Consider the following 20,554-nt stretch of genomic DNA (forward strand, 5'->3'; position numbering starts at 1 on the left):
AATCGGAAAGTAACAAAATTGAAATCTAACAGTTGAGAATGGAAAAATTGAAAAACCGAAAATTCTAAAAATCGACAATGGACAAATTGAAAATCGCAAAATTTAAATTGAAAAATTGAACATAGAAAAATCGATGAATTGAAAAATCGAAAATTCGACTACTAAAATTTTCTAAAAATCGAAAAATCATAAAACTGAAAAATCCAAAATTCTAATCATCGAAAGTCTGAAAACTGAAAATCGAAAATTATGAAAAGCGGAAAATAGAATATCGAAAAATTTAAAAGAAAGAAAATTGAAGTCTAAAAACCGAAGTATCGAAAAATCGAAAATCCGAAAAATCGAAAATTTGATAAATCAGATATACGAAAAACAGAAAATCTGAAAATGCAAAACTGGAAAATCAAAAATCTAAAAATGGAAAAACCGAAAATCGAAAATTCAAGGAATCTAATACGTAGGTCGATCAAAAAACTGGAAAATCACAAATCTGAAAAATTGAAAACTCGCAAGATTGAAAAACCGAGAATTGAAAAATCAAAAAACCGAAAAATGGAAAAATCAAAAATCGAAAAATAGGAAAACCGAAAATTCGAAAATTCATAATATTGAAAACTCTAAAAATCGACAATTGAAAAATCAAAAAACTGGAAAGTAAAATAATCGAAAAATCGAAAAGTAAACAAATTGCAAAGCCTAAAAACTGACGAACAGAAAAATCGAAAAATCGTAAAATCAAAAAGTGGAAAATCGAAAATTGGTAATTGAAAAATCGAAGATTGGAAAATCGAAAAATCGAAAATCGGAATATCGAGAATCGACAAATTAAAAAACCGAAAAATCGAAAAATTAAAAAATCGGAAATTGAAAAACGAAAAAAAAAACCAAAAATTCAAAAATCGAATAATCCGAAACTAAAATAATAGAAAAGTGAAAAAGTAAAAACTGCAAAGTCTCAAAACTGACGAACAGAACAATCGAAAAATAAAAAAAATCGAAAAATATCTAAACATGGAAAATCGAAAAATCGAAAATCGGAAAATGGAAAAACCGAAAATCGAAAACTCGAAAAATCGAAAATTCGATGAAACAACTACTCGAAAAAGCGAAAAGTAAAAAAATTGCAAGGCCTAAAAACTGAAAAATCAAAAAATCGAAAAAATGAAAATCGAAAAAAAATCAAAAAATCGAAAAGTGGAAAATCGGAAAGTAATAAAATTGAAATCTAAAAGCTGCAAATTGCAGAACCATAAAAACTGAAACAAACAGAAAAATCGCAAATCAAAAAATCGTAAAATCAGAAAATGGAAAATCGAATAATCGAAAGTTGAAAAATCGAAGGTCGAAAAATAAAACAACCGAAAAATCGAAAAATTTTATGATTAATGGAAAATCGAAAAATCGGGAATAGAAGAATTAAAAAACCGGAAAATTGAAAAATCGGAAATCGAAGAATTAAAAACGTAAAATCGAGAATTCAAAAATCAAAAAAATCGGAAAGTAAAATATAATCGAAAAATGCAAAAAAATTGCAAAGTCTAAAAACTGACGAACAGAAAAATCAAAAAATCTAAAAATGTAAAAACGAAAAATCGAAAATTGAAAGAATGGCAAATTAAAAAATCGAAACATCGAAAAATCAAAAAAACGAAAAATTAAAAAATCGAAACACGAAAAAACTGAAAACTCGAAAAATCAAAATACCGCAAATTTGAAAAATCAGAAAATTAGGAAGTAATAAAATCTAAAAGTTGATAGAAAAATGGAAACTGAAAAATCTAATTCGATGAAACTGTTGGTCGAAAAAACGAAAAATCGAAAATCGAAGTGACCTTTTTTTGAGACAGGCTGTAGAAGTAAATCTAAAAAATATTATTGCAATGATAAATCACAGGTATAGACTCATCATATCAAATTTTACGATGACGTCATGCATTTTTTGGCGAAGATAAGCAAATACATTTTGATCGTGGCTTTGAAAGTATTCTTCGACTTTCGTTCCATTTCAAAATTTACTCTTTGTATATTTCAGTGGTCACAACGAGTTCACTAACTACGCTGAAGTATGCAAAGATTAAATTTGTCAGCGAAAAGATGTCGGAAGTAATCGGAACGTTCGGTCCGATGTTACACCTCGACCCAAGAGAGACCGCAGTAAAGAAAAACAAATGGAGCGGATAAAATAAAGCGTCAAATATGATTGATAAACTTTAAACCAAAATTAAGAAGTTTATAAACTGAACATTTTTTTAGCTTTTTGAAATGTAGTACACTTCAAAAAATGTCCGTGACTTACTTTAATGTGAATTTTATAACTATGGTCGGCACAATTACACCTAATATTAGTGTGATTTTGAGCATATTCTCGATGTTATTAGAGCAATTCTTGATTTCTTCAATAAAATAAATTGACTCAGTCATTTTTTTTTTGAGTCACCCTGTATGTATAAACAAATCCAAAAAATATTAATGGAATGGTAAATCACAAGTATAGACTCATCATATTCTGAACATTTTAGATAGGGTATTTATAAAATTAAAACTAATTCAGGGTAAGAATTTGGTCAACACGTAAATTTCGTTGTAGTTTGAGCCTACCTACAAATTCTGCCCTTGGACGATTTGGACCGCCTCCTTCGGTGACGACCGGCAAAAATGATCCGCCCAGAGGCTCAAAACATTTGCGTGCGACTGTACCAGTCCTCTCCATTCTTATCAATGACATAGTGAAAGGTCGGCTCATTGCAATCGTACGTGTGATTGGTTGTCGATCGCCACAGTTCCACCAATCACAACACTGCATTCATAATTTTAGTAAATAAACTCGTAGTTAAAATATTTTATTTTTATTACGATGAGTACAAATGCTTACATTTAATGTAACTAAAGAATTATTCGGAGCCCTGAAAAAAATGTTATTAAAATCATTCAAATCGAAAATATTTTGATTCAAAGCTGGCTCTAACTCACCGTTGGATCACAATCGGCGCAATGCCACGAATACCCCCTCTTTTTCGGACTTTTCTTCAACGGAGGATCCAAACAAGTGAAATGGTAAACTTTCTGGCAGTCGTCACATCTGAAATTTAATCTAAAAACCACGCCAATTTGACCCACAACCAAACGCACCTCACTGCATTATTAGCCAAAGTGGCGGTGTGGCAGACATCGCAAGCTTCGCTGCTACTCTCCACGGGTTTTTCTTTTGGAGTGGTTCTCAGCGGTGGAGTTTTTTCTTTCTCTGGTAATGTAATAACTTTGAGCGAAATTGGGGGTGGACCGTTGTCATCCTCGTCGTTCGGTACATAGAAACACTGAGGATTCGATTCTGACGCCACTTCGCCCGCTGGCAACGGAATGGGTTTGATCTACATACAAAAAACTCAATTTTTTTTTGACCAGTTTGTACTATTACCTTTATGGTGATTCTCGGATGTGGCATCGGCTCATCCAAATCAAAGCTCTTCTTCTTCCTCTTCCTCTTGTGTTCCTTCATCGGCGACCCCAACTCCGGGGAGTAGCGATTCTTGTGCTTCTCCCTTCTTCGTTTCTTCCCCGACTTCGACACATGCCCTTTACTCTCTTTCATTTGAAAGCCGTTCATTTCGCCAGTGTGTGTCACTACAACTTCAGTTAGAGTATCTTGATTCTCGTCCTGCTTGGGTTTCTCTGGCTCGACCGGTTTAATTTTGAGTTTGGGGGTAGACATTTCTGGGTCTGAACGAGCCTCACGGCTGTACCTACTCTTACTCCGTCGCGGAGTTTTAACTTCCTCGATCTCCGAATCGGAAGTTTTGTCACACTCGGAACACTGCCATCCGTACAGTTTCGATTTTTTAGGTAGACGGGTTAGAGGTGGATTTAAGCAGTTCAAGTGATAGTACAAGTAACAAGTGTCGCACTTGGTGAGGAGGTGCTGATCGCGTTTTTGCCGGCAAATCCCGCATTCGTTCAACATTAGGGAATCTTTAGAACAACAAGACTTAGTCGTGGTGGTGGTAGTTGCTATACGGGTGAAATTACACCAATATTAGTGTTTACATACCTTGTTTGGCGTGACTGCTAAGAACTCTGTCGGTTCTTCCAGCTGGAATTATATTATTCAACGGGAAACCAACTCCCATTTTTAGAGCGGCGGCTGTTGGAACCATCATAGGTTGAGTTGTTCTTGTAACTGGTGGCTTACCTAAATCCTCGATATTCGGCAGATTTTTCGTGGGGCAAGCACTCAAAATCGCCGAATGGTACTTATGAATAGTTTGTTTCAAGTTGAGGTTCTTTTTGTTTTCTTCTGTACTAATTTTCAACAGCTTAAACCGAATTAATGTTTCTTGTGACGGGGTAAATCAAAAACTTACCTCGTCGTACTTCACCCTCAAGTCCTGTTGTTCCTCCAACAACTCCTTGTTGCTTAAAAGTAGCTTCTCTAGAGTGTCCTTCATCCCTTTTACCCGATCGTTACGGTCCAAATAGTACGCAATAAACTCCACCGTGAAAGCCGGAGGAATGTGCCACTTTTTCCGCACGTCCACCAAGGCGGCGGTTTGCGCTTCTTGCATTTCCAACACCATAGTGTTGATGCCCATCAACCCCGCTTTGCGGAGCAATTTACGACAAGCGGAAGCGCTAGTTGTGAGAAGACGCGGCATTTTTTGAGTCGGTACTAAAAAACAAATACAGAAAACAAATACAGATATTCCAAATTTGTATTAGTTGCAACGGTACCCCAAGGTGGCGGCTTGAGAGATTTGTGATTCAGAAAATGTATTTTCTGTTTATCCAACTTTCGTGCGATTCGAACTTGTTCGGGGGTGTCTTTATGCCCCTCTTTTTCAAACTGAAGTCTTCTATAATGAGTTCGTAGTTGCAACGCCAGGTAATTTTTTTTACGTCGTTTGACTAAGGTTTTGTCGGAGTGAAGTTTGCAGTGTGCGTAAAAGGGATCGGCTTGGTCGACTTCTTCCGAATGAGCTTCGGACAAGAATCCTTCGCGTTGCGCACTGAGACAAAATAAAGAAATTATATTTTTTGACAATTAAAAATACCGGTCACACCTAATTAGATCACCGTTAGTGGCACTCGAGACACTTCCACAATTAATGGCCTAACCAAACAAAATCAAAAATATGAAACCACGACATAAATTGAAAAAGTAAACACGACAAATTTATTTCCAACTGCCTGTAAATGACGCAGAACTAAGATTTATTCAAATTTTGCTAATATTCGTCGTATTTAACAAAAGTCACCATTGCCACTTTAGTAACATTTCGCTTTACAAAGTTGTAGTTGGCAACGAGCACCAGTTTCGGAGTGCTGTAGTTCGCGTTTCTTTTCGAATTTGGTGTTAAAATCGATTTTCGCGATTTACCTGGGGCGCATTTCACCTGAATACCGCCAAAACGAGGTAAGTCCACATATAAATCGCGTTAGTAATGTATTTTTAAAAACTGTGTGATATCTCTGGTAATTTTTAAAACCGCGCCATTTTCAATTTCAAAATGGACGAAATAGACCCCCAAAAACGGGTTTCAAACGGGTTTCGGGGCCCCAAACACCTACCACGTGACATGGAAATACGTTTTGCACATGCCGGCGTCGCACCCAATGCATACTCCAGTCCGCGCAAACCGGTCATCCTGGCACAGGCTGCAGCTCTTCGCCCCCCATTTGCTGTACGGCATTTCGAATAAAGTCACGCTTGTTAGTTTATCCACTTCTCCAAAAGCCACTCCGGGCACATAGAGAGCGCAAACCAGATGAATCCATTTACCCACGTCGGTTTCTTTAAAAATGCCCCCTGAATTGGGGCACAGTTCGCAGATGGGGTCCATCACGCCGGCTTTGCACGCTTCGCAAAACCAGGGGGCTGTCGGCGATAGCGAATCGGTGCTGGCGAGGCTCGCGGAGTCCGAAACCCCATAGCAGGCCTCGTGTACGGTGACCCCGCAGTTGTCGCATTCGACGATTTCGTTGATGCCGTCGCTTTGGTCGCCCAGACAGCCGCTGCAGATGAGGATTTGGGCGTCCTTTTCATTGAACTATAAATTAATTCCATTTGAAATACACTGACTTGTGTTTTAGAAGGACTTAAAACTAAGTTTACTCACAATGAAATTTTCAGCTGCCATTTTTTAGTGTTTATAGCACACAAGTACAAGTACAACTACCCGTGTCTGTGTTTAAAATACTTAAAATTACAAGTATTGGAAAAATATTAATAATAGATGGGTTGTTCTCAGAGCTACCATGAATAAAATATCTCAAAATCAATAATGATGTGGCAGTTCAGGAGCGTGTTTTTGAGCCACAAAACTTACTGCACTTAGCTGCAAATTCGCCCTTTGGATGACATCTGTGACGGACAACCCATCTCCATTGGGTAGATTTAAGTTTTTGAGTTCATCGAGATCAGATCCTTCGGATTCTTCTTCTTCAGTGCTGTGGTCATCTGAAAGACCGAATCAGCAATCAGCCCATTTTTGCACGAATTTCGCCTTACCTTCGTCGTTGCTCTTTCCAGAATCGTCGTCGTCGTCGCTGACTTCTGGATGGTCCTCGATTCTGAAATCAGAATCATCTGAACTCTCCTCTTCGAGATCAAAATCCAAGATCGACGCTTGCGTCTCCACGGGCTTCACTCTCCGCTTATTCGGGTCCCTTTCAACTGTTAAAAAATCCATTTTAGTACCGCAATTGAAAATTATCGATTAGCGTAAAAGTGCAAAGTTGTAACTCCAGCGTTACCGAAATCCGCAAATACGTGTAAAATCGGCGGCGAAAACCGCTCCAGATACGTACCCGAGCTCATTTTCGTCCCGCTTTTGACGTTATTAATTTATTTAAAAAATTATTTAACATGGATACCGCGACATAACCTCACTTTTACGCGTCACTCGACCGGTACACGAGCTTTATCGATTTTCGAAATGTGACCGGGAAATTTCGTGTGAATTTTGCGTTCCTGGGGTTCGGGGGCTTACTTACTTGCCGTTTTCGTGACGAAATCGATGTCTTCGGCTTTTTCTAAAAGGCTGCTCATGGTCGCGGACAGGTGGACCTTCTGGTCGAGGTACCCAAAAGAGTGGACCAATTGCTTCTACATCTTAAATTCGCCAGAGGTACAGCTGGGATTTGCGAACTCCCGGAAATGCCACACCGGGCATGAGCGTTGGTACTTTTTTTTCTTGTTTTCTCGTGGGAGGAAAACGGGGAAAGCTGGATTTTCGGGGGATGAACGCACGAGTGTGAGGGTTTAAAGCGGCGGGTTTGCGAAACGAACTTTTCGCGAGGGAATTTTTTAGGGGTTGGCGTTTTCGTATGAAAATTTTTACGGTTTTTGAAAACGGATTTATTTATTTGCGACGAAAAATATTCAGTGTGGGAGTTTTGTCGAAATATTGGGAATTTTGTTGCAAAATTGTGCATTGATGGGTATGCAACACAAAGTGCATAGGGATATTGATGTTGACGTATTGTGGGTTATCTAATCTAGAATACGATGCTTCGCATTATACATACTCTTTTAGAAGGCTTGCAACTGACTATAAGTACGTTAAAAAAACGTGACTCAGATTAAAGGAAACATTTTCTTTATTTAAATTTATATTATTAATTAAATTTAAACAAACAAGATGACACCTATATGTATGTTAGGAATATCTTGTGGTTGATAAAACGCTAACAAAAAATCCCCACCAACAACTTTAATGACGTCACCTTCAATTTGTACTTGGAACACGCCATTTAAATTTTATAAAATAACATAGGTCAGTTGGTTAGTAATTATGGTAATTCGAAAAGAATTCAAGAGAATCCGAAAAAACCCGAGTTCCAAGAGAATTCGAAAAAATCCGGGGTCCAAGAGAATATGAAAGAATACGAGGGAATATGAGAGAGTCCGACTAAATTCGAGAAGAATTGAAGAATATGAAAGAATTCGAGAGAATACGATAATTCAACCAAAACTAAGACGCCTAGGAAATTCAAGAAACTCAAAGAACAGAACGAACAGAAGGAATTCAAAAAATGTAAAGAATCGGATGAAGGGGAAAAATGCAAAAAACTCAAAGAACTGAAGAAATCCAGAAAAATTCCAGTGAATCCAAAAACTAAATTAACATATTTCGGCATTTTGTAGACTTCCAGAAAATCCGAAAGAATCCGAAAATAATTCGCAAGAATGTGAGATACGAGTGAATCCGAAAGAATGCGAAAAAATCCGAAAAAATCTGCAAGAGAACCGAAAGAATATGAGAGAATCCGATCAAATTCCAAGAGAATCGGAAAGAATTCGGAAGAATCCGGAAGAAACTCAGAGAATACGCGAAAATGCAAAATAATCCTTCAGAATCTGATAGAATCCAAGAGAATCTGAGACAATTTGACAGAAACCGAAAGAATCATAGAAAATCAAGTAATTTTATAAACATTCCTGTACTTGTTGTTTATGAATCCGCCTTGATGTTTTTGGGTAGGCATCATTATTTTCGCAGAAAGTCCAAATTAATAACAATCTTTAATACTAATATAAGTGGAACGAATCAGAACACCCAATGGATTCAATAGCTTATGTGGCCTTTTTTTCTTACACTGTGAGTGGCATTATTTATATTTTATTTAACTTATTATAATCATAAAAATATAAAATTTACGAAAATCAAATTTTATAATTTTTCGAGGAATAAGACTACCTAGTTTTTATTATTTTGGGGGGACATCCTTTCAAAAATTGACAAAGATAATCGTGACTTTTAAGGCGATAATGATTATCCTGGCTCATATTGACATCTCATATTGACCTGACATAACCTGACTTGACTCATATTGAAATCTCCAAGAGTCATTATCGCTCTTTATAACGGGAAATAAATGTTCCTTTTGATATTTCATATAAGAATTTTGTAATAGGCGTTTCGGAACCCCAAGAGCATGAAAAAGTAGGTCCTTTTTCTCATCTATGGTGTCATTCTGAATGAAAATTTGTCTGATCGTCCCCACCAACAATTTGACGGCGTCATCTCAAAATTTTGGGAAGTAAATGCCATCTAAATTTTCTAATAACATATTTCTATACCTGTGGTTTATGAATCCGCCTTTATTTTATTCTCATGTATTAAAATTGCCATCTTTTGATTTCACTGTTATCTAATCCCGCTGTCTGGTGCCGACTTGACACTCGACTGTCACAGTGCACAGTCCTAAATCCGACGTCATTGGGGGGAGTAGTTTAGATTTTTTTAAATTATGATAACCCTGAAGATATCATTCCTATTAGCAATTAAATTGAAAGAAGTAGCCCCGATTCCGACCCACAAACCTGGGAAAAAAGGCAAAAAGGAAAAGCGCGGAAAATCGAAATCGAAAATCGGAAGCAAATCAAAAACTAAAACCAAGACCAAACCTAAGTTAAAATCGAAAAGCAAAAACAAATCAAAATCGGGCAAAAGCAAAAAATCGCAAAACATGAAGGAAAAAAAAGAGGACGGAGAAGACGAAACTTACGCTGTAATCGCGGTGGAAAATCCTATCAGTTACGTTCACATTGACTACGATTTGTTTGGTAAAAAATTCAAATACGGGGTGGATGTGGTTTGCTGGGAGTCGGTGGCAAAAGTACGATTTTTGAATGTCTCGCAATTTTACTGACAGATTTCTTGACAGATCTTTACGAAACATGGCACTAAATGTTTGAAAACTGTCGTCAGGGACGAGGTTGTTTGGGTACCGGTCTTTCTGGAGCACTATTTAAATCCGCTCACTACAGAAGACATACGAAAATTGCTCCAACAGGAGATTAGGTTGGAAGTGAATATAGGGCAAAGCTACGTCGGAAAAAAGTAAGCGAACTAAATGTGTGTAGACGAAAATTTAGGAACGTCGTAGGGCACACTCAGACAAAACTTCTGTTTTCTATCTGCGCAAAGACGATGCTAACAACGAGTACTTTCCTGAAGTGTTGCTCAAAAAACCTAAATCGAACGAAGAGCAGATGGATTTAATTTGGAAGAAGTTGCTAACTTTTCCGATTAATCGTGAAATTGTGACGTGGATGTACAACATGGGTAGGGTCAGTATGGCAAAAACTGTTAAAGTAGCTCTAAATTCTAGACAACGTCCATGCACACAAGATTGCCAAAATTGTCACAAAGAGGTCACTTGGTCAGGAGATCCATTGTAAGGATTTTTGTGACGATGGGAAAACCAAAGGGGGTAAGCCAGACAAAAAAGGAAAGAAGAAACGTGGGAAGAGTGGTAGTAAAAAGAGCAAGAGCAGTAAGAAAAGTAAAAAGGGCAAAACTAGTAAAAAAGGTAACAAAAGTAAGTCCAAAAGTGGCAAAAAAAACGCAAAGGAAGTATCGGCGAAACTGGACTTTAAAATCCCTGCGCACGTTTTTCTATCTGATCCAGAGTTAGCACTTTACCAAGTGAAGAACACTGGTACTAGATTGGACGAACTTTATATCTTGCTGAGTAGTGACAACATTTTAACTACTGATCAGAAACTAGAACTGTCCCCTTTGTTGGTAAAAATTCGGAAAATTAACAACTTGCCTGAAGATTATTTAAAAGCAAAAGGGTGCGTTTGACTACTTTAGTACTTCTAGCTTTTTTAATGTCATTTTAGGTTTAAAAACGTCTACGTCAGTTGTGACGTTCCTGGAATAACACAATTTAAGACTTCTTTTAGACCTATAGGTAACACGCTCCACTTCGACGAATCTAGATTCATAATCACCTCCGATTATCCTTGGATTAACATTCTGGAGATCTTAGAAACCCGACGAGTTACGACAAAGGTAACCTCCATGTTTGTTTGTAGTCATGATTCACCCATCTGTGTAGATTATTGGTGTAAAAGAACAACCACAAAGTCACAAGAGTGGAAAGAAGAAAGGTAAAAAGAAAACCAAGAAAGACAAGAAGTCTAAAAAGTCCAAGAAGTCGAAATCAAGCAAAAGTTCGACCGATCGCGGTTCAGTTGTAACCAGTTTTGACTTAACTGGAGCTACCTTCGACCTCAGCTCTTTGGCAAGCACGTTTTTCCTATTCAAGGAAAAAGGACAGTGCTACACTTTGGAGTCACTACCTTCGCAGACCAGACTTGCGGCTGAGTGTTTTTTTATGGATCGTTATACTATGAACGAAGTGAATTTTAATAATATGGACAGAGTTGTGTCCGATTCGCCTCTGTCCGGTCCTGTAATGCTTTTTAATGGCACCACCGTCAAATTTGAGGCGCGGTTCTTAATCCCCGTATTTCCTTTGTATTATGTCAAAGATGTTGGTGGCACCTACAAACGCCTCCTAGTTATACTGTCCAAAAAAGAGGTCGCTAAGCTGTTTCTGGGGGCGATTATGTTGTACAACCATCGTATTCTAGGCGGTGCACCTTTATTGATTCCTAATTTTCTAATGAAGAAACGAACAGGTCTAATCGCGTTCGACAGATGTAATGACCTCATTTCTGGATTTTCCATAGACGATGGCACTTCTGTTATTACATACGTAGAAGGTCCTTCAAATGGTTATATCTTGCACTTAGTACACCAAATTACTTCTATGAACTATTCCACAGCTAGAATCTTTTATAATTCGGACTACATCTTCAAAGAAAGACTTTACGCGAACTTCCACAAGAACAGTGGAATGTACGTTATGACTTTAAAGCTACCACTGGTTGATATTTTTGCTGAGCAGAAACTATACGTGGAAGGGAATGCACCACTGCACTGTTTTAAAGCGATTCAGAAGTTAAATCTGATTCTGAATTCTTCTACGTTCAAGTCGATTTTGAGTTTTGAATTGTTACCCACAGAGGTTGAATTGTTGTCGTTTGCTGTAGAATATGGTTTTCAAATCTGGTATAAAGGCCCGGAGATAGATCTAAACGAGAGTGTGTGGTGGAAATCGAACACTGATCTATTTGGAGGTCTTCCGTTGAAATAAAGTTTTAAATGTTTGATGTGGAGTTTCATTTCCGCGAAACGCTAGCGTCTGCAGGAATCTGAGTCGTCACAAAAACAACATTCTTGGAGCACTGAACGCTTTATTGGAAAGAACTCATAATTATACAATGCTACAATAGAAGTGGTAACGCTAAACAAACGAAATGAGTCGAAAGGGTGAAGTCAAGCGAAGAATAAATAAATAGTCTACTAAGACATGTTGAGTAGTGTCGTGGCAGTGCTTTTTTTGCAAAATTGCTATTATTTTTCTTTTCTATATGCCCTGTACACAGAATATTGGTTACTTCTTTTGTAGTGAGTTTACATTCATTTTTTGTATATATAGATTTTATATTGGACTAGTTCTTCAGGTGGACATTTGATCGAACACACATTATTTTGTTGATTTCTATAACAGATACTGATGATTACTTTGGTACCATTGTTTTTTGGTGGGGTGTACATTTATCTTTTTAGTGGACTATTTTTGTTAACATAAATGTTTGAACATCTATTACATATTATATGGAGACACTTATTAAATTCGGGCTATTTTTGGTTTGTGATAACTATGTTCATACATCTAGAGTTCAAATGCGAATGACTATGTGAAGTATTATGTTTAAAAAATTGTGCACATGACGTGTTTAGAAGTTTGAACCCTCGACGTATCAATTAAGTATCGTAAATGTGAAGCATTTCAGTGCCCAATCTATAATTACTTATAAACTACATAAAAGCAGTTAAAGAAAACCTATCTAGCCTAGATTTTATTATCTAACATTTATAAACATTTACTGTCAAAAATATGAACATTTATACACAAACACACTTATTTACAATAACTTATTTAGTGTGACGCATGATCAAGAAAATTTGTTCTCGCGGTATGCCTTGAAAACAATGGTGGATATTCGATATAGTTCGGACTCTTACACTTTCGTCGTGAGGTCAGATTTGGTTGATCGTGCGTTACAAGCAATTTATTCTAATATCAGACATTACACATAGTTACCATATAACATAAACCGTTCAAGTTCTATTACAGTAGGTAATGCAAGCAAAGCATGGGTTTTTATGTGGTGAGAATGTTTATTATGGAATGTAATAAGTTTAAGGGCACTACAAAAGGATTTCACGTATATAGTGTATATATAAACAAGTTCTCTGATAGATATCATAGATAAAACATTCGCAATTTTTTTCAGTCAAATTCAACAAATTTCTTTTTAGATTAATAATAGCATCTTAAAATAATTTCAATGAGAAGGCAATTTTTTTAATAAATAGGTTAAAGTTTTTTAATCTTTAAATCTGTCAACATCTATTAATAGTATATGTTTTGATAGAACATCTGTTAAATAACTCCTGAAATGCTTCAGTTTATCTTCAGTAATACGTGATAATGAAGTCATGCGCACAAGTGCACTATTCCAGCAAACTCCTTAGGATAAATTTGAACGAGTAAACCGGTTAAGTTCGCGCTGATAGTGCCCCCCCTGTGACACATCCAAATTCATAATAATTTAATCGATATAAATCTTTAAAAATAGTCTAATTTAGAATCTACTTATATACAATGCAAAAATAATTTCACTAATAAAAAACTGACTTATGTACAAATCGTAAACAATACCTACAACTTGATAAAATTAGGATCGAGTCTTGGTGCAAGAATTGATTATGAGTAGTCAAAGTCGTGTCGTTCATGTCATGATATATTGTTGACGTCGCTGTGGAGAATTGCAGCATTCAATATAAACAACACAAGAAAATGGAAATCATCCACATTAAAAAAAACTACTCCCTGCTACTGCAACCCTTCACAAAATCGGTGGTTTCGTCGTTAAGTTTCCACGTTTTATGACTAAAGGACGCGTTTATAGTAGTAACCATTTGGCAGCCATCACCATCATCAAATGACCCGCGAAATCCAGAGCGGCGGCCTTGCTAACCTGTACATCCCCGTCTTGCAAGAAAGGTGCATCTATGACGTGGATCACGCCGTTGGTGCAAGCGACATTTGGCCGGAAAACTGGTATCCGTTCGCCCTTCCAGTGGATAATGTAGGCTGCGAAAAATCAAACACACATAAGACATCCAAATGCTCATAAGGAGGGAAATTCCATGCACATCGCACCTCTTCAGGCGCTAAAAGTAAGTTGACACTGTCGAGTTGGCGAAATTTGACGCCCTGACCCGGCGAAACTTGAACCGGCGTAAACTAACAGTGGCCTGATTGGCTGCTGCGGATGCATATGGAGGTGCAAACAAGCAGCCAATCAGAGTGTCGCTTTCGTAAGGAAGAGACAATTCAAAATGAGGAAGAAAAATTGTTTTGATAGAACTTCCCTCACATCGAAAGTACAATCCAGCATTTTCGAGTTGTGATGACCTCATTAAAATTTTTGCAAGGACACGTTATCAACTTGAATTGGTGCAGTGTAGTACTTGCTAAGGTAAGATTGATTTTGGTAATGGACATACCCTTTAAGAAAATAAAGGGTGGGTGGGAGGGGCTAGTACTTGCTAAGAAAAGACTAACTGTGGTAGAGGACATACCTGTAAGAAAATAGAGGGCGGGTGGGCGGGGCTAGTACTTGTTAAGATAAGATTGATTTTGGTAAAAGATATACCCTCTAAGAAAATAAAGAGTGGGTAGGAGGCGTATTATTTACATTCTGTTAAATTTGTTTGAATTATTTTCGGATTCTCCCTGATTCACTCGGATTCTTCCGGATTCTGTTAGATTTTCTCGGATTCTTTTCGATCCTCTCAGAATTTGGCCGAATTGTCTCATATTATCATGTATTCTTTGTGATCCTTTTTAGATTGTCTTCGTACTCTTTCGGATACTATCGGGACTTGGATTCTTTCGGATTTTCTCGTATTCTTTTGGACTCTTTGTATATTATTTCGGATTATGTCGACTTCTTTGGAATTATTTTAGAATTCTCTTATTCATTCAGACTCTTTCGGACTCTGCTGCACACTCTTTCCGTTGCTTTCCCAATCCTCTCAAAATTTGGTCGATTCTTTTATATTTTCTTTCGTTCTTTCGAATTTTCTAGAATCACGAATTTATTCGGATTCTGTCCTATTCGTTCGGATTCTTTGCATTTTATTTAAGTGTCAAATTCTCTCCAATTGTCGCATTTGTTCGAATTCTCTCTTATCCTCTCGGAATTTAGTCGGATTCTCTGATATTCTTTTGTATTCTTCTGGATTCTCTTATATTCCTTGGGATTCTTTTAGGATTCTCTTCGTATTTTCTCGGATTGTTTGCGTATTTTTTCGGATTCTGTTGAATTCTTCCGAATTATTATAGGATTCTCTCTGATTATTGTCAAATTCCTTGGATTCTTTCGCATTCATGCAGATTCTTCCAAGATCTCTCGGATTCTTCCGGATTCTTTCCGATCCTTTCAGAATTTGGTCGAATTGTCTCATATTATCATGTATTCTTTGCGATCCTTTTGAGATTCTCTTCGTATTCTTTGGAAAACTCTCGGGACTTGGATTTTTTCGGATTTTCTCGTATTCTTTTGGACTCTTTGTATATCATTTCGGATTATGTCGACTTCTTTGGAATTATTTTAAAATTCTCTTATTCACTCAGACTCTTTCGGACTCTGCTGCACACTCTTTCCGTTGTTTTGGGATTTTCCCAATCCTCTCGAAATTTGGTCGATTCTTTTATATTTTCTTTCGTTCTTTCGAATTCTCTTGAATTACGAATTTATTCGGATTCTGTCCTATTCGTTCGGATTCTTTGCATTTTATTTAAGTGTCAAATTCTCTCCAATTGTCGTATTTGTTCGAATTCTCTCTTATCCTCTCGGAATTTAGTCGGATTCTCTGATATTCTTTTGTATTCTTCTGGATTCTCTTATATTCCTTGGGATTCTTTTAGGATTCTCTTCGTATTTTCTCGGATTGTTTGGGTATTTTTTAGGATTCTGTTGAATTCTTTCGAATTATTATAGGATTATCTCTGATTCTTGTCAAATTCCTTGGATTCTTTCGCATTCATCCAGATTCTCAAATTATATGCCTCCCAAATTCTTAAGATTTTTCTGGATTCTCTCCGATCCTATACGAATTTGGCCGGTTCCCTTCGTATCTTCTTGGATGCTTCGTATTCTTCCGGATTCTCTTTGCCCTTGACTGAATTTGGCCAGTTTCTTTCGTTTCCTCTCGGGTTCTTTTGTATTCTTCCAGATTCTTCTCGATCTTCTCAGAATTTGGCCGATTCTCTTATACTTTATTGTATTCTGTCAAATTCTCTGCAATTGTTTTCAGATTCTCTCTAGTTCACTCGGATAGTTTTAAATTCTACCAGATTCTCTCATATTATTTTGTATTCTTTCGGTTCTCTTGTATTCTTTGGGATTTTTTTCGTATTCTTTCGGATTCGTTCGGACCTCTGATTCCGTCGAATTCTCTCGTATTTTTTCAGATTCTTTAGCGTATTATTTTCGGATTCTTCTGGATTCTGTCAGATTTTCTCGGATTCTTAAGGATTCTTCAGGATTCTCTGCGGTCCTCTCGGAATTTGGTCGGATTCTCTCATATTCTCTTGCATTCTTCGGGATTCTTTTATATTCTGTGGGATCCTGTTGAATTCTTAAGAATTATTTTTGGATTCTCTCTGATTCACACGGATTCTTCCGGATTCTGTCAGATTTTCTAGGATATTTTTGCATTCACCCAGATTCTTAAGGATTCTTGCGGATTCTTCCCGATCCTCTGGGAATTTGGCCGATTCTCTTATACTTTCTTGTATTCTCTCATATTTTTTCGGATCCTTTGCGTATTATTTAAGATTCTGTCAAATTCTCTGCAATTGTTTTCAGGTTCTCTCTGGTTCACTCGGATAGTTATAAATTCTATCAGATTTTCTTAGATTCTTTCATATTCTCTTATATTCTCTTGTATTCTTTTGGTTCTCTTGTATTCTTTGGGATTTTTTTCGTATTCTTCTGGATTCTCTCGGATTTAGGATTTTTTCGAATTCTCTTGTATCTTTTTGAATTCTTTTGTATTATTCAGAATTGTATCTAAATATTTCTCTCCAATTATTTTCGGAGCCTCCGTGATTCACTCGGATACTTCCAGCTTCTGTCCGATTTTCTCGGATTCTTTCATATACTCACGAATCGTCGTATTTTCTAGAATTCTTCCGCATTCTCTCTTATCCTCTCGGAATTTGGTCATTCTCTTGTATTCTTTCGAATTCTCTCATATTCTCTGAAATTCTTTTCGTATTCTTTCGGATTCGTTCGGATCTCCGATTCCCTCGGATTCTGTCGTATTTTTTAGATTCTTTGGCCTATTATTTCCGATTATGTTGAATTCTTTCGAATTAATTTCTTATTTTCCCTGATTCACTCGCATTCTTCCGGATTCTGTCAGATTTTTTTGGATTTTTAAGGATTCTTCCGGATTCTCTCCGGTCCTCTAGGAATTTGGTTGGATTCTTTCATTGCATTCTTCGGGATTCTTTTATATTCTTTGGGATCTTGTTGAATTCCTACGAATTATTTTTGGATTCTCTCTGATTCACACGGATTCTTCCGGGTTCTGTCAGATTTTCTAGGATATTTTTGCATTCACCCCGATTCTTAAGGATTCTTCTGGATTCTCCCCGATTCTCTTGGAATTTGTCCTATTCTCTTATACTTTCTTGTATTCTCTCATATTTTTTCTGATTCTTTGCATATTATTTAAGATTCTGTCAATTCTCTGCTATTTTTTTCAGATTCTCTTTGGTTCACTTGGATAGTTATAAATTCTACCAGATTTTCTTGGATTCTTTCAGAAACGTCCGGATTCTTTCACATTCTCTCATATTCTTTTGTATTCTTTCTTTTGGTTCTCTTGTATTGTTTGGGATTGAATCTTTTGGGATTCTTTTGTATTATTCAGAATTGTGTATATTTCTCTGCAATTATTTTCGGATCCTCTGTGATTCAGCGGATACTTCCAGATTCTGTCCGATTTTTCGGATTGTTTCATATTCATCCGGTTTCTTTCGCATACTCTCGAATTCTCTCGTATTCTCTAGGATTCTTCCGGATTTTCTCTTATCCTCCCGGAATTTGGCCATTCTCTTGTATTCTTTCGAATTCTCTTATATTCTCTGGAATTCTTTTCGTATTCTTTTGGATTCGTTGGCATCTCCGATTCCCTCGGATTCTCTTGCATTTTTCAGATTCTTTAGCGTATTATTTTGAATTCTTTCGAATTATTTTCTCTAATTCACTCGGATTCTTAAGGATTCTTCCGGATTCTCTGCGGTCCTCTCGGAATGTGGTCGGATTCTCTTTGATTCACTTGGATTATTCCGGATTCTGTCAGATTTTCTAGGATATTTGTGTATTCACCCAGATTCTTTCAAATCTCTTGGATTCTGTGGTATTTCTCCCAGATACTTAAGGATTCTTCCGGATTCTCCCCGATCATATCGCGGAATTTGGTCAATTCTCTTATACTTTCTTGCATTAAGTATCTCATATGTTTTCGGTTTCTTTGCGTATTATTTAAGATTCTGTCAAATGTAATAAATATCAATGCAATGATAAATCACGAGTAAAAACTCATCATATTTTGCACAGTTTGGGCAGAATTTATTCGGCAAAATTTTGAGATGACGTCATCAATTTTTTGGGGGGAATAAACAGATATATTTTGATTAACAATTTACCATGATTACAATAGATTTAAAACGTCTGCAAACTTTCAAACTATTCAGTTGTGTAATTCAGATTTATTCAACAAAATAAGGAAATTAAAAAAATATGAATGCAATGATAAATTATAACTATAAACTGATCATAGTTTACACACTTTAGATAGGATATATTCAGGAAAATTTTGAGGTGACGTCATTACATTATTGGTGGGGATGATTAGACAAATTTTGCTTAGCGTTTTACCATCTATATCATTTTCTTAATATAAATACAAAATTTGACAAGAATTGGTCTAGTACTTTCGGAGATTACCTGTCTAATAAAAATCGGGACTGCAGACAGACGGACAGACAGACAGACGGGAACAGAAAACGTAAAAGTAAAAAACCACTTCAGTGGGACAAGTCGAAAGGAAGACATTTTGAACGTGACGTTCTCATTTACTCCGTACGAGGGTACCAGTTTCTTTCACCTCATTAAAACTTCCCCCTTAATTATACCTTCTATACACCCTCACTGCAATCCCGGTGCTGAGTGTTTCCTACCGACCTATCGCAAATTTGCAATTAGCGTGCCGCAGTGCACTGTATCAGATTTCATTCGACCTCATTTTCAGTTTACATCACGCGAAAGCGAAAAGCCCAAGCGGTGTATTTGACAAAACAGTGCTCGCACTGAAAATGAGAACACGAGACATAAGCACTCCTCCAGTAGCTGTGAAGACAGCGACGTTCAACTTACTTATATTACTCGAGGGGTCGTCTTAGTAGTGGAAAAAAGAAAGTCGTAAGAATGCAGATCGGATGAAGCTCGGTGTAGATTTTGCGATACTTACTGTGATCGTTGCTCTCCTCCACATACAGCGACAATTCCCCGCGTACGGTTGGCAGGCTGATCTCGGTCCGGGGGCCGTACATGTCCTCGTTCCGCTCGGAAGTCAGCTGCTTGATGCGTTCCATGGTGTAGGGTTCGTCGGAGATGACGAGGTGGCGCTCGAGGATGTTATTAGCCTGGGTTTGATTTTTGTAAATAGGGCAAAGTTGGATTTGAAATGCTACTTACGTGGTAGTGGTACTGGGGCATGAATAGTTTTTTGACGGCGGAGGGGTGGTCGACGCCGGCCTCGTCCCACGCCTCGTTCCGAGGCACGAAATAGGTGAATTTTTTCGTGGTGTCGGTGAGTTGGTTGTTGAATCCGCCTTGATTGCCCAATCGGAACGTTTTGCTGTAAAATGGGTTTTTACGACCTGGGTGACGAGGAAGTGTCATAACTTACTTGAGTGAATAATCGGTGAGCAATTTATCGTATACTGTTGTGTAGGGGACTCCCAGGACTCTGTCGATAATGTGAATAACACCGTTGGTGGCTGCCAAGTCTGGCTGAATTACGGTGGCATTAACTCCACCCCCTTCGACAGTTACGGTCCTATTAGTCCCTGATGTTACCACATTGAAGTAGAGGTCGGTGGTGGGGTCTTGTGTGTGCACCTTAGTAGGAAAACGTTATTACTGTCATAATCGTAAAAATGGTTTATTAAATCACTAAGTCTGTAGGGGTGGGAAGGATTTATTATGGCTTACCGATTAGAGCTGAAATCGCACAAAGCGAACTTTTTAACATTCAGATAAGCTGACTTTCATAGCCTTGCACGACTTCGCATTTCGAACGTGTAACAAAAAACGAGTTTTTGTGACACGTTGCACACAATTTTTTTTTTTCAGAAATTTCGACTAGTGCTGCAACATCTAAGTCTAAAATGCTACCTACAACTTAAGATAATATAGCTTTCCAACTTAATTTAAAAAAAATAATGAATGGCGATGGCGTTGTGTGTCCAAAAGTTGTGAGTGTGGTAACAGTTAAACTCAGATGTTATCCAGGTCGCGGTGCACGCTTAAGCTGCTGACAGT

General features: G+C 37.3%; 3 protein-coding genes across 7 annotated transcripts in view; 1 reads left to right on the forward strand and 2 right to left on the reverse strand.

Moving 5' to 3' along the window:
* Positions 1-2,827: 2,827 nt before the first annotated feature.
* Positions 2,828-7,170, reverse strand: LOC135125215 (PHD finger protein 14). 3 transcript variants are annotated; one of them, XM_064050631.1, is made up of 12 exons: positions 6,988-7,170; positions 6,503-6,667; positions 6,321-6,451; positions 5,563-6,041; positions 4,726-5,000; positions 4,359-4,663; positions 4,187-4,310; positions 4,046-4,138; positions 3,416-3,966; positions 3,130-3,368; positions 2,971-3,079; positions 2,828-2,903 (listed from the first exon to the last, which is right to left on the reverse strand). In XM_064050631.1, the coding sequence occupies exons 1-12, from the start codon at positions 7,040-7,042 to the stop codon at positions 2,892-2,894; spliced, it is 2,538 nt and encodes an 845-aa protein (XP_063906701.1). In that variant the 5' UTR covers positions 7,043-7,170; the 3' UTR covers positions 2,828-2,891. The 3 variants fall into 3 exon arrangements, with proteins under 3 accessions (XP_063906701.1, XP_063906699.1, XP_063906700.1); XM_064050629.1 differs by having other exon boundaries at positions 4,046-4,310; positions 6,988-7,169; XM_064050630.1 differs by lacking the exon at positions 6,988-7,170 and adding an exon at positions 6,802-6,888 and having other exon boundaries at positions 4,046-4,310.
* Positions 7,171-9,186: 2,016 nt separating this feature from the next.
* LOC135124786 (uncharacterized) lies at positions 9,187-11,962 on the forward strand. The gene is made up of 6 exons (XM_064050002.1): positions 9,187-9,615; positions 9,664-9,839; positions 9,886-10,064; positions 10,111-10,579; positions 10,628-10,799; positions 10,846-11,962. The coding sequence occupies exons 1-6, from the start codon at positions 9,247-9,249 to the stop codon at positions 11,947-11,949; spliced, it is 2,469 nt and encodes an 822-aa protein (XP_063906072.1). The 5' UTR covers positions 9,187-9,246; the 3' UTR covers positions 11,950-11,962.
* Positions 11,963-12,029: 67 nt separating this feature from the next.
* Positions 12,030-20,554, reverse strand: part of Fas1 (Fasciclin 1) — a 206,143-nt gene continuing 197,618 nt past the window's right edge. For all 3 annotated transcript variants that reach the window (XM_064050641.1, XM_064050640.1, XM_064050637.1), the window contains 4 exons: positions 19,920-20,131; positions 19,706-19,868; positions 19,479-19,653; positions 12,030-14,019 (listed from right to left, as the gene is read on the reverse strand). In XM_064050641.1, the coding sequence (XP_063906711.1) occupies positions 13,829-14,019; positions 19,479-19,653; positions 19,706-19,868; positions 19,920-20,131 (741 nt within the window). In that variant the 3' untranslated portion in view covers positions 12,030-13,828. The remainder of the gene's footprint in view (positions 14,020-19,478; positions 19,654-19,705; positions 19,869-19,919; positions 20,132-20,554) is intronic.

This window comes from Zophobas morio, unplaced genomic scaffold (genome assembly GCF_036711695.1).
Source record: "Zophobas morio isolate AGI-343-1 ecotype UQ-CSIRO unplaced genomic scaffold, CSIRO_AGI_Zmor_V1 ptg000008l, whole genome shotgun sequence".
Classification (NCBI taxonomy): domain Eukaryota; kingdom Metazoa; phylum Arthropoda; class Insecta; order Coleoptera; family Tenebrionidae; genus Zophobas; species Zophobas morio.